We start from the raw sequence: 15,084 nt of genomic DNA on the forward strand, positions 1-15,084 counted from the left end.
CAATCAAAATGCATTCCTGGTAAATCAATAATTTTTGAATAGTAAGAATCGAATGGTTTAAAATAACTATGTATTTTTAAATTATGAGCACATTGTAATATGATCAACATCTTTCGATAAATCTTAATTGGTCATAGAAATTTCAGAATAAATTATAAATAAAGTTAAGAAAATTAAAAATATATTTTATGCTACTAGTAATGTAATGTTCTTATCTTAAGACATCTAGTTGTATGACTTTATGATCTGTAGAAAATTGATAATAAAACAAAAAATTGGTTACAAAAATATTTGTTAGCATTCCACACAATGTGCGCGATTTCTGTTGTGTATTATATGCATTTTATTTTTTATTTTGGAATTATTAAGCCCCATATCTTATATTATTTCTACACTTACTTAAACTGTCAAACCGCATTAGATGTATATTATTTTATAAAATCAGCACATAATAAAATGTCAATGTCTATCAGTAAACTAATAAATACTTTTTAGGATGACAACCTATTGTGCCTAATCAGAACACTTTTTATAAGAATTTCGAATTTTTCCGTACCATTGGGCTTATTATTTTTTCGTTTCAAAAGACTATTTATTCAAATGTTGGTTTATTACTCACACTAAAGTAGTAGGTATATCATATTATGCGTTAAAATAATTTCCTTTCAAATACTTTTGACAAAAGGAGATTTAACTCTTTTAAAACGATTATATGAACTAACTTATACTCTTAGAAAATGTATACAACATTCATATATATGTAAAAAAAAATCATTAAAACAATATTAATTATTATTGTAGGTATTAAATAACAGATGTATATACGTGAGGTTTATAAAAATTATATTTTAAAAGTGCATACTGAGACTCAACTACTATTTCAGAGTTTAAATTCCTCATTAGCTGCTGTAAACATTGTGAGGTATTACCTCCTATGTTTTGAACTAAATTCACGTTATAATAATGATAATAATGATGATTAAGATGATGATGATGATGATGATGATGACGATGATAATAATGAGATTTTCGTCTTTGTTGGATGTCTTTTGTTATAGAAACTATTGTTAGTTTCCTAAAACAGTATTTAGGTTTTTGTACTTATGACTTTCAAAGATTGTTTAATAACAAATAATAAGCAGTTTCATTTTGTTTTAATAGATTATTAGGTACCTTCCGTATTGTTATTATTATATATTGTTGTACAATTTTTAATTAAAATTGCATTTTTAAATTAAAGTTTCAGTATTGATAATAAGTTATATTCAATTAATTTAATTTAATCACCATTATTATAAAACATAATTTGTATTATCTAAAATATTAACATAAGCAATTAGTTCATAAATCGTAGGTTGTAAGATTATTGCAGATTGTATGCTGTACGATGCAGGCACGCAGTTGACTGTACATTAGTGCGGCCTTCGTAACTTTGCGTATGTACAAAGTACAGACTATATTATTATATTACTATGGTAGTAGCGTCAAGACTCAAGACACTTCGGACACTTCTAGTAAAATATACCTGAATGCAATAATAAATTTAGCGGTATCGCGGGATGGTTATTTTAAGACAATTATCTCACTGCTAAAATGTGGTAGTGGTGGGTAGGTACCACATAGATTGTGAGTACCGAGAAAGTAAAATTAGTAATGAGTATTTTGTATTAATTTACAATACTTTATAATTATTATAGTTTAGATTAGTATTTAGATAATAATTATTAATAATGATAAAGTCATTTTATCAATGCAAATTATAATATTGACTTCGATGGAGGTTAAATCGGTTGTTACTTTTTATCAAGACTCACTGTTAAATCCACATGTCTGATGGAGGACAATAAAAAATATAAGAATAAGAAAACTATTTCTGCTTTTGAAAATACATCAAAAATAAATATAATATGGTTAAACGACTGTGTTACGGCCACATTAGTTGCTAGTTGTTACTATTAGATCCAAAATTCTAAACGATATACATTAGCTCGTAGCTTGTAAAATTATGCATTTGTGTTCATATATTTCATAAGAATTTATTATTTTTGTGTAAATAATTAAATTCAAAAATCTTATAAGCTATAACTATAATAACTATAATGTCTAAAAGAACCACCATCAGCAAGAAAAATGTATTTATAAACATTTAAAAAATTGAATTTATTAAATATACAATTATGTTGTAGCAAAAGCCAAAGATTGCAGTATATTCTGTTATTTTTTACTCGATAAATAATTAGGTAACTATTAAATCCATTAATTATGATTATTTAGCGATCAGAGGGGTAATAAACATAAGAATAAAAATTATATATAAATTTATATAAAATTAAAAAACTTAAATACTATAAAAAGAAAAAAAAATAGAAAGTGATCCAGGGGCACCCAGAGGTAAATTAATTTAAAAAATATGTTTTAATCTAATTATTATAAACTGTAATCGATGACGATTGCTAATCCCGAAAACTAAAAACAAGTAAAAAGTGGATAAGTAGAGAATTTGTACTCTTTTGTAGATAACACCAACAGGTATCAAATCATTTGAATCAAGTATATATCGTCATTGAGTAAGTCACTGCAATGAATCTGTTAAATTTGAATTAAATGATAAACCATCGTATAATAAACTATAAATATAATATAATAAGAATAAAATCATTGTTAAACTATATGTCATATGACTAATTTTATTTTAAATTACTTCTATACCAATTTATTTTACAATTAGTAATACGGTAACCTTAATTAATTTTTGCAAACATTGCATTTATTGTATTAATAATTATAATTATATTACACAAATTTTATAAATGCGAAAGTAACTATGTCTACCTATTAAGTTTTCAAGGCCAAACCTCTGAACAGATTTTGTTAAAATTTTGTATGGAGATATCTTAAACCTTGAACAAGGTCAGTGGTTTTTTAGCTTATCTACTTGTCATCAGTCATCACTTACCAAATCAAATCTAATGATATGTGCATAAAGCTATGGGAAATAGCTAGTTATGTTTATTTATATATTATATATTATTGTTACTCATTAACTGTTGAGTCAATACTGACTTACCGTAAAATGATATGAATAGATTTGTGAATTTGTGATATAATTAGTCAATAACTAAAATAATTGAAATATATTGGAAAATTGAACTGTATATAATAATTAATAATAATATTTGCATAAAAATAATTCAAGTCCCTACGAATATTATTTTTTTTTAAATTACAACAAAATAACAATAATTGATTATTTTTTGTACGAAGGTCTAATTTTGTGGAATTTTTACTTGAAATCTCTATGACTAATCCTAAAATTTATAACAAAAAAACTTATGAATAATCGTATGTTATATTTTAAGATCTAAGCCACTAAAATTGACAATTTCATACGTGTTTAATAAAAATAAACAATAATACAATTTTAGTAATTATTTTGACGATTTTTGTCAAAATTTAAACTTCAAATTATTTTATAAAATAACTGTGACAATATATTACATATAATATGATATTAAAAACTTAAAACTGCTGTCAGAAAAATTTGTCTAGAGTCTTATATATTATATTTGTTCTACCTTTTAGGCCACGTATATAATGTTTATAAATATTTTAGTATAAATGTAAACACATTAGAAAATTACAAATGCCTATAAGCAGCTCAAAAGTGTAATCTAGTTATTCGAAGAATGTCATTCAATATAGAAAACGATAATTTAAATAATATTAGAATGTCTTAAGTTTTTGGAGTTTATATTTTAAAAATTAAAATAATATATCAATAACTGTTTGATGAGAAATTTTTATACTACGGTCCACAAAAGCTTAATATTCAAATGCTAGTAAAAAGTAATTGTGCGAACATACTTAATTTTTTTTATAACCTTTGTAAGAAAAATTTAAACCTTGTGTCAAACCAAGGTTTGAATTTAAAAATGTTATGATTTTTTAACCACAAAATAATTTGCAAATTGTTGTTTTTGAATGGATTTTGTACACATTAAAACTTAGACATTTTAAATGCTTATAAAGAAAAATAAAGGACTGTGTGTATTTGGTACTTTCTATTTTCTGTAAGTACAACTTGCGTAGAACCTTGTATTTGATTTACAAAGCTATTCACGAACAACAATTGAATCATATATATATATGTGTGTGTGTGTGTGTGTGTTGAAAAAAATAATGTATCAATAAATAATAATACGATGGCTTTAGGCTTTAGCCAATACATATTTCTATAATATTTCTCGTTATTTAAAGGATCGAAACAGTTACATTTTTAAATATTAAGTGTTTATGAAATATTAAAATAATAGTATCATAAAGGTATGATTAGATTTGTGTATGCTGAAGTAGATTTAGAAATTACTATAAATTTAGGTGAAACTTTTTCATGGCAGTTTCAAAGAATTAAATTGTTCATATCGATAATAATTTCGATCTACCATTGATTATATTATGTACAATAATATTTAATAATAATATATTGTATAATATTATAATCAGTGGATTTATTCAATATTTTAAATATATACTAAAGGATATTGTTTGCGTTTGCTAAAGTCAAAAACAAAGCCTATTTGTTGTATATACATACATAAATTATAATAAACATTATGTAAACATCTAAATGGTTATTTGTCATAATTTATTGTAGATTAATTAAATTTAGTTAGACGGTTAGTTATGAATTTATGATCAAGCAATACGTAACACTATTATTTGAAACTAAATATGTTTTATTATATGTTATATGGTATTTAAAATCTAAATCAGTCCATCACTTTATTTTATGAAACAATTCAAGTTCAAATTATTGGACACATTCAGTGTCATTTTATAATGTTTACTACCAGTTTCTTTTACAACAGATATTATGATAGGAAAAACAAAATTTTTTTGGACTTTACATTTTTTTTTTTTAGATGATTTATTTTAAGATTCTGAGCAGAGTGATTATGTTTTTTTTTTTTTTGAATGACTACAAAATAAATTGTGTACAGTTAAAATGCTTCATTTTTTAAAATAGAGTGGTTTTGGATATCAAATTGAATCTGATTTGTACTTTAGAGAGGTTGTACTTAATAATTCTTAGTATTTACATATTTTTATAATCGAAAAAACAAACAAAAGATTAAGACAAAAGTGAATTTTTTTGCAAATCCAATTTTAAAAAAATTGATTTTATTTTTTTGATGTAACATGAAAACGAATAACCGTATAGTTACTTGAAATGTTTACAAAATATTTATAATAGTATTGTTTTATATAGACGATAACATTTTTAAAATATTTCGACTATTTTTGAGCTATATGAGCTATATGAGACTTAAGATATTTTACTATACACATAATAAAAATATTATCTATTTACATGTACCTAATATAAATCTATTTTTGTTTTGTTTTATGGTATTTACAGAAAGATATTATTAAATCGTTTGTTATAAAGTTGATGTAATATGGTATAAATATATATTATTATAATAATTAATAATATAATAAATGCAATATTATCGGAAAAAAAATTATCAACCTTCTATAATACAAAAAATAAAACAAATGACTTTGATAGCTATATCAAAAAAAAGCATATCACCTATGCAAGGTTTTCGTATACAATTCAATCAAATGATATATCATTGAATTCAAATTTAACATACCTATAATAGTCACCCATTCTACATCTAATATACATCAAGCGGTACCCGTTTACCTACATGTTTTATTTTAAATTTTTTATATTTCAATATAACACATAGCAATAAGTGTTTTATATGTATTATAAAAATATTTAATATTAATAATAAAACGATGATATTATGTTAGACCGTCAAATATTTGTATACTAATCAGAAATATGTTCTTTACTGTTTACATACAAAGTACGTATATATAGGTATATAAAGTTAATAATTGCAGATACAATTTTAAAGTTTATATTATGACAAATATGAATGTGTTCAGAAAAATAGTTCCTGGAAATGTATATTTATTAATATATTATATATAACACACAAAATATTTTATTGGGATATTTTTATTTCAGAGGAATTTTTAACTTATTTTTAGAAAATTCATTTGTTTGGTTTTGAAACAATATTTGGTCGTTAAAAGAATTATAATAAATGGTGAGATAATATACAATATTATCGTAAGTATTGGAGGAACCGCACATTTATACTAATGTCAACGTCGAGTAATAATTCAGTTTATTAACAAAACACAATAATTTCGTTTCTTATTTCACAATGATCTTATTCGTTAAAATGTATTAATAAAAAATAATTTTTATACAAAAGAACTCGTATATCTGTACAATATTAATGAAAACAATAGACTAAAAATATAATCATGGACATTAATATCTAATAATTATTTTAATATAAACATATATATATACCGTAATTAAACAATATGGTTGAACAACAACGGGATAATATTCAAAATAATAATTATAATAATAATCTTCGCTATTTGTTTAGGGTTCCGCAAAAGGTTTATAACATATTCTGATCGCCAGAGACTGTATACATTTTAAACTATTTTGTCGGTACGAACAACAGTAATATAATAACATAAACAGCGGCAAGTTATGCTGTAGGCACACGGAAATCATGCATGTTTAGAATATTGCATAAAAGTTATTGTTTAATAATAATTGTATAATAATATACAAGATGAAATTTACTAAGTCTAAACGGCTAGTAATTACAACAAATATTTTGTCGTGAGTGTTTTCTGTATTTGTTGAAAGTCTTTCCTCGTCCTCGCGATTCCTTGTACATGGGTCTTGACAAATCATAATATAATATTTTGTAATTAAGCTTATGTGAAATTTATATATGGTATATATTTAATTTTTAACAAGTAAATAATATTATAATTTATATATATATATAAATAAATAAAAAATACATAAATATTTACACATATTAATTTTTTACTATTCAAATATGATAATATTATGTGGCAATATTAATGTATAGACGATTTGGCGAGCACACAACATTTTATTTTGTCAAATAATGATAGTTAGGTAACTCGTTTATGTAGGTACCCCATTACAACAAACGAATATGATAATAATGATATAATACACAATTATTAACAGTGATGATAATAATAATAATAATATGTTTGGGGTCGTTCCACGGTAGATAGGTGAGTTTAAATAAAAAACGTAAAATAGGTATCTAATTATTACACATCATACCGAATTGTTATTGTTTTATTGAATATTAGGATTTAACTATTCAATTGGATGCGTTACTTGCAAAGTGATTTTCAGATACTTACGAGAAACAAAATAAAAAAAAATCGATCGATTATAAATGGTCGTGTCGACGGAGGTGCACAGCATTATTTTAATCATACGATACAATTAAAAAAAAAAAAAAAAAACTATAGGTATTTAAAATCTGCAATTCTGTGACATATAGAACTGATGTTGCCGTGCAGTTTGTTATAGTATACGACTGTTAAGCCCATGCACTGATATGCGTTTACGTGGTTAACACATATTGATATATCCATTTGATCGTCTACTTGTAACGTAGCGGAAGAACTTTTAAAAATTATTGTGTTCAAAATTAAGGTTTAGATAATAATGTTTTACTGCTATGGAAACATTTTGAAAACGATTAAAAATGCCATCGACAATAGCATAATTTTCTTGGAAGCTGGCCACCCGAAACTCATCGTTCTTCCGGCGGAACATCGACATCAATATTATATCATTAATATAATAATATCGGCATGCGTATTTATTTAATTTTTAGGTCACAATAATTGATTCCGATAGAGGACACTCGTCGGGAGTATATTAGGTGTACAACATATTAACCGCGACAATTGGCGATGTATATATAAATATACGATATATCGTTTTTACATAGTGTTTTTTTTCCTAATGCATTCTATCGTCACAATATCAATATATTCACGTTTAATATTAATTAATCTTATAGTAACAAATAACATTATTTAATATTTTATCAATTTATCTTATGGTTTTCGTGAGCAGTGTACAACTCGAGTGTAGGCGTATTCGTTTTCCAATGACATCGTTATTCCGACAACAAAATATTATTGTTGCGTGTAGTGTATACGTACAACGATACCGCGTATATATATTCAATATTTTCGTATCGTTTTTTCCAGTTAAAGGAAACTAAATTTGCATAGGTTTGGAACAAATCATATTTTGTTTTAAACTTTTACGATATGCATAATAATAAGATCCAAATAAAATAAGTTATTCGTTTGTTTTTGTCTCGTGCTGGTAAACTTTTAACTAAAAGTAAATTCTGTACCCGGTTTGGATTCGCGGAGTTTCAGACATTATTTCAGCACGCAATTTTTGTCATTTATTCGATTTTTTTTTCTTTCTGTTACCTCCAGCACGTTCTGTATCAAATTATTTAAACTATCCGTCATCGGATTGGATTTTAAAATATTGAAAGTGTATTCGGAATGAAAAAAAAATAAAATAACTGCTATCTATGCGTTCAACAGCACGGATTTCCGACAACTGTTGTTATATGTATAGACAATTTTGAATTTCTACACCCTTATTATGTATTTTTTTTTTTCCACTAAATTATGCCAATTTTACGATTCCATCAAGGATTACTGCTTTCGCGAAATTTACGAGTCACGGACAATTTTACGATAAGACGTTTTTCTTATTGACGAATTGCGAAGAAATACGTTACGTGTCACGATAAGTTAAACATTAATTTTGACCGCTCGTGCGAGACTCTCGAGGACGTTTATCTGTCGTCTACTGTGCGCAATATTTTCAGCAGGTTACCGCTTAAGCGTAATCTATTTATTTACTTTTGGTAGGCGTAATAATATTGTTATATTACACCTTTCGGTGATGCCGTATCGTCGTCGGGTTGCCGGAAAATCAAATATTGTCATTGGAAAACGAGGATTTCGTCGAAACACATCAATGCGAAACGCGTAAGACAACAGTAATAAATAATAATAATAATAATAATAATAACATAATAATTTTAACAATTGTTTTTTTTTTTTTTTGGTAACTAGAATTATTATTAACGACCAACGGAATAATAACAATAATTATAATAATAATGATAATAATAATAACGCTAACAACATTTCACGTGAACGCACCCCAATCAATAATGACCGTTAAAAATATCAATTACAAACGATGATGATAATCATTATTATTATAATTGCAATGTTAGTACAATACAAGTTCGTCGACGAGGACGTTGGCGGGGTGAGGTGAATGGTGGAGAGCGATGGGAAGGGCGGTAGTTTCACGGAGAGGATCCGACGAGGAATAACCGAGGAAACATTTTAATTTTTATCTTAAAGACATTCAAAAATAACATCGTTATCGTTATCAATTAATATACAATACGTAATTATACATAAATAATGTAATATAATAATAATAATAATAATATGTACAGAGACGCGTCTCTCTCTAGTGCGCGTTGTCTCGTGCGCGCGCGTTCGCACGGAATTGCATCGCGTCCAACGTTAAGTAATGTCATAAGTAGAACAAGTCGCCGCCGCCGCCGCCGCCGCCGCCATCGCCGTCGACACCGCCGCCGGCGCCGGATGACTCGCGGAGCTGGTCGCATATCCTGGTCAGGTCACTGGCCAACCGGTCGATTTCCGTATCGGACGACCGGCGGTGGCCGCGGTTCGACTGTCACACGTGCAGCTCCTCGACGGCCGCCGTCTTGGCGCACGACTCCGCGGCCACGTCCACGGCCAGGTTGGACGAAGACGCGTGCGGGTGGTGCTGCGACGGAGACGGCGAGGTCCCGGCGCCGCCGGCCACCGGACCGGAACACGTGCACGCCGGCAGCGCGGACGAGGCGGCCGCGTGCCTCCTGATGGTGCCGTGGATGTGCTGTTGGTGGTGGTGGCCGCCGACGTGGTGATGGTGGTGGTGATCGGGCCGCGGGCACTTTGGCGGCGGCGGTGGCCGGGGCAGCGTGGACGACGTGCCGATGCCCACGATGCTGCCGCCCGGATGATAGCACTGGGCCGCGACGTCGGCGAATTCGGCGGGCGGCGGTTGGGCCGCGGCCCCCCTGGACACGCCGCCCGGGTCGGTGGGGGGCTGCGAGACGTTCGGAGAGGACACACCGGTCACCGTAACCGGAGGTTTCTTCAGTATGGAGTGCGGTTGTTGGTGCTGCTGTTGGTGCTGCTGCTGCAAGTGTTGCGCGACCGGCCGCGTCATTTGCAACAACTCGGTGGCTCCTAAAACAGGAATTGACGTTAACAGGGCGAAAAAAACTTTCGGGGCCCAGGTAGGTAGGAGTGCGTTACTCGTGTCTTTGCCCGACCGTTTTGACATATCGCGCGACCTAGAAAGATGGATTTTTGTTTTTTACACCCCAAAAAGATAATTGATTGAACCCTGTGCCGATGTGTTTTTACCAAAAACCGAATGATTTTTTTTTTTACAGATTACAGTGTCTGACTTCATACCTGTTTTGACCGTCTCGTGCCAAAGAAGTCATCGTGACGTGACCGAGGTGCTGTCATTTTAGGTATAGATATGCTGTTTTTATCGGTACGGGAGTGGGACGGATAACAAATATTATCATGTCGGTCACGCAATCGAATATGAATACGAGTTATTACACAAATGTTACTTTTAAATATTATCGTGTTTTATTCATTGGAAAAAAAATTTACAATTGTCGTTTGTCACAAGCTAGATTTTCCGATTCGATTTCATGCTTTGTCTCGGTCAGTCTAAAGTCTAATACATCCAAATCGATTTAGTTTATTTAATAATTCTGTGTATCTGACGATTGCTATTTACAAAACAAGTTTCAAACGAACGATTTCGTTATGCTGAATGCCGAATGCAAAACACTCGTTTCGAAGTAGATTGTTTTACCGGATAATGTTTACGGTATTACACTACTGCTCTTTAGCACACAAATAATATTATTTTTTATCACCATGGTACCCCCGATAGCGCCGATGAATACGAATTTCCAACAAAGGAAAAATAAAACGTACGTGGAAATACTAACCTTGGATATTTTAAATCCGTCGGACAACGGTTTTATTTGGATAGAAAATATCCAAAAATAATAATACAATAATCTTGGTTCGGTATTTTATCAATTGCGATCGTATTATGTGCACAACATTTTTGGATCTGATAATAATTTAATGAAATTAAATGAATCCAACTTAGAAATGTCGTAGAACGTTATATAATATATTGTAATACGTTTATACTGCTCAATGATTACACTACTATGCTGGTACAATACGACAATGATATCATTTTTTATTCATTTATTTCAAAACGATAATTTTGTATTACGATTGTGAAAAAAAATATTATTTTCCTAATAATGTTTGTGAGCGAAGAAGCTTGAAGTAAAAAAAAAAAAAAATAGATATAAACGTTGATTTTGTACTTGACTCGAAATGGTCAATTCGTATTTCGGATAAACACGTTTTAAAAGTATTTCTACCGCGCGTTCAAACAGACATGACTATCGTTTTGGCAAAACGCGGACGGACGAGAGTATATAAAAATCATTCGCGATAGGTCGATATAGCCAATATTATAGTGACGTACGGTGATCACATAACCGTGTCATTGATCGCGGGCTAATATAGCAATCGTACTCTGTGATCGGTCGTCGTGTAGCTGTGCGAAGTGTTTGCGGAAAATCGAATTACTATCGTCGGCGGCAAAATAATCGTGTAAGATAATCCCGGCTAAGCCATAGCCGGTTACAGGTGTAAGTCGTGTACACGCGTCCGGAGGTTTCTGGGGCATTGGGCAAGGGCAGTATTGACCGACAGATGAAGAATATTCGTAAGGACGCATGATATGTCTTAGGTGGTGCGTTGTACAGTTTTATGCGCGCACCGAAGTCGATCGATCGAGACCGATGTGTGTGTGTGTATTAGCGCAGAATGAAAAACTAAAAACCTGATTGCGGCCCCGAAATAAAAGTGTAATCGTACACGTAATAGTGTATTGTGAACATCGCGATACGGGGCGAGTTCTGCGCTCGACTTCGGCGTTGTTGCTCACTTTCATTTTACCTATATAATATTAATATACAAACGGAAGCTACTAAACTATAAATCTCGAAGAAAGTTCTTTTTTTATTTCAAATATATTTTAGTAGCTTCTACCTAACTCGACTAATTTATTATCACGTATATATATAAAAAAAAACAGAAAATATTGCAGTGTGCTGTTAACTGTATACGTCATACGGAGCGCGCGCACTAAACAAAATATATATACGTAATAAAAAGAATGAGAAATTTTTCTTCGTGAAATGAAATTTGTTCATATTACTATTTGTTTCGCGCACCTATAAGAAACCAGCGCATTGTAATATTGTTGTTATGGTGCCCGGGTTACAAATGTTAATAAATTAGTACACACGTCATAGATTATACCTGCAAAGTATTATTATTGTTATAAAATATTCCGTGTTCGAGAAAAACAAAATTAGCTTGTTAATTATTGTAAAAGAAATTGTCGTATGATACCTTAATTTATTGTTTTTGCGGAAACTGGAAATCGTCGTGTATAAATTATAAAAAGAGCTCGAGTCATTGCAGATAATACATTATATTGTGTATTCTTTGAAATTAATTTTTAAATTATTTAAATTTTTTGCTTTCAACCGTGTACTGTTTGCTTTTTATTTATCATCTGTTGGTTATGGCGGATAGTTGGCAAAATATATTATTACTTTTAAATTTTAATTAAATAAAAAAACAAAGTTTTACGGAATTCCTCGTAAATTTATTAACATTTCATTTAAATAACATATAATATACCTTTTTATCATTCTTTGACTAATCTTTGAAAAAATGTGTTTTTCTGATAATTTACATTTTTAGATTGAGTCTAACTTGAAATAAACGAAACACAATATAGAATTCAGTAAAAACTATAAGCGAATTTGGTACCATTTCCACACGCCTAGATATTGTCGGGTAGGTATATTGTATTATTTTTAAAATTTGTCCATTGCGACAAGTTAACTGCCATTTTAAATCAGAATATCAGCTATATAAATACTCGTAATAAAACGTCAATTTTAATTGAGATAATGTTTGAGTTTTTTTTTCTTTTAAAATTTATGGATGTTGTATTTTAATATGAAGTAGTAACCTATATCGAATATAAGTACACCCACTATGTCTTTGTGTCGTTAGGATATATTTAAATGGATTACAGAAAAATCAATAACGTACTTGACGTCGAGAATCTAAATTTTTAACGGATGTACATATAAATTTATTTGTAGTGAAGTTAAAATGATTACATGTGGCAATAAGTATTCATTTTTAATTAGGCAAGACGGTAAAGCAGTTCGTATTTTAGTAATATGGTTCAAATGTGAAAGATAATAAATGTAAAAACTAATATAAACCTGATCAATAATTGCACTTAATTTCTTGACGAATTTTTAAAACATACAATCTGTAAATGACTGTTACTATTTATATTGTAGCATGTGTGCAAGAAAAAAAAATATAATATGACACGGCAGTCATACATGAAAAAATCAGTACCAAACTCTAACCCAATAATCATTAATCATTATTTTTGGTGTTATATTATGTTTGTTTTATTTTATTTTTTGATAATATGTTTTGTTATTTAGTACCTACCTAGAATCGTAAAACTCTGTACCTAAACACTTTTTTTTAAATCGTAATAAAATTGTGCGCACTTATTAAAAACTTTTATTATCAACTACTTTCACGTTCTAGTTCCAAATATCTCTATTTTGTCTTCCCTTAAAGAAGTCATAAAAGTAACGTTCACTTTATCTATTGTTCAAAAAAAAAAGAAAAAGAAAAAAAGAAGCCCATTATGTTTTTATTTCTCTTTTATTATAAGCTTTAGGTTCTAACCGTTGTCTAGTTTTTAATGTTTTTTTTATTTATTGTTATCATCATTATTATTTTTTGGAAGTGTTCCAATTGGGTTATCAATTGACAGGAGCATTATTATGATTTATCGAATTTAGTTCTCCTGCATAGAGTTGTATAATATTTATATCCTTCGAAGTATAACAAATAATCATGTATCGATATAACGATATTATGTTAAATGCACAATTATTACGGCCGTATAATATATTATATTTCAAAAGACCTATTAGTGCAAAAGTTTTAGTTTGTCCATTACACATTAAAACTGAGAGAGTCGTTCACTTTATGGAGACTGTGAATGTAAGCAATTTATCCCTAGACCCTCTTCTATGTTATTATAGTGCTTAAAAACGATGATATTATACGTATATCATACTCATCGCGAGTTATTGTATTCCGACTGACGTTTTTTTTCGCTCTTTAAATTGTCACAACGAGTTTAACGAGACGTTCGTTTTACAACCGTTACATTTATATTTTTTTAGAGTACGTTTTGGTACAACTTCGGTTTTTTTATTTTTGTTGGTAAAATGTCTACGGTTTCAAACGTCCGTTCCATTACATCGACATAATAATTATACAAGAACGATTCGCCCGGGTTGATGTATCATCCTTATCGTTTTCGTCACTCTGGCGAGCGTCGAGTCTAGACAACTGTATAGGGGGGGGATAGGGGAGCTTGGGCATTGCGCATCTAGAATTCTAAGAACGTAAGGTTTAATACGCTATAATAAAAAAAGTTAATGTACGCGCATGAAATGATGTTCAGTGGAGAGAAAAACAACGGTCTGGGTCAAGAGTGTTTTATTAGACAAAACGGGTAGAAAGACATAACGGCAGAAGAGGCCGGAAAATGAGAAGGATAAAAAGAGTGGCGTCATATTAATATATTTAAATGTGCGATAGTATGAAAAACTTCAGTGGCAGTATATAAGACGTATTCGTAACACGTTAGTCATTCGTTTTTGAAATTATAAAAAAAAATAATATCTATCGCCTGTTGGTATTTTATTTAGAGATAAATAATAATTGTTATCAATACGAATGCTGTCGTATTGGAACTCTGTGGTTAAATGTCTTATTAGTTATTGTCTTATTGTGTATTGATTTTATATTGTTGTGGAGCTTATTGCGATTCCTCAT

At 29.7% G+C, this 15,084-nt stretch overlaps 1 protein-coding gene across 1 annotated transcript in view; it reads right to left on the minus strand.

The window, feature by feature from the left end:
• Nucleotides 1-6,256: 6,256 nt before the first annotated feature.
• Nucleotides 6,257-15,084, minus strand: part of LOC113560870 (neuroligin-4, X-linked-like) — a 295,089-nt gene continuing 286,261 nt past the window's right edge. The window contains exon 12 of the mRNA XM_026966983.1: nucleotides 6,257-10,257. Coding sequence (XP_026822784.1) covers nucleotides 9,698-10,257 — 560 coding nt within the window. The 3' untranslated portion in view covers nucleotides 6,257-9,697. The remainder of the gene's footprint in view (nucleotides 10,258-15,084) is intronic.

This window comes from Rhopalosiphum maidis, chromosome 1 (assembly GCF_003676215.2).
Source record: "Rhopalosiphum maidis isolate BTI-1 chromosome 1, ASM367621v3, whole genome shotgun sequence".
Taxonomy (NCBI): domain Eukaryota; kingdom Metazoa; phylum Arthropoda; class Insecta; order Hemiptera; family Aphididae; genus Rhopalosiphum; species Rhopalosiphum maidis.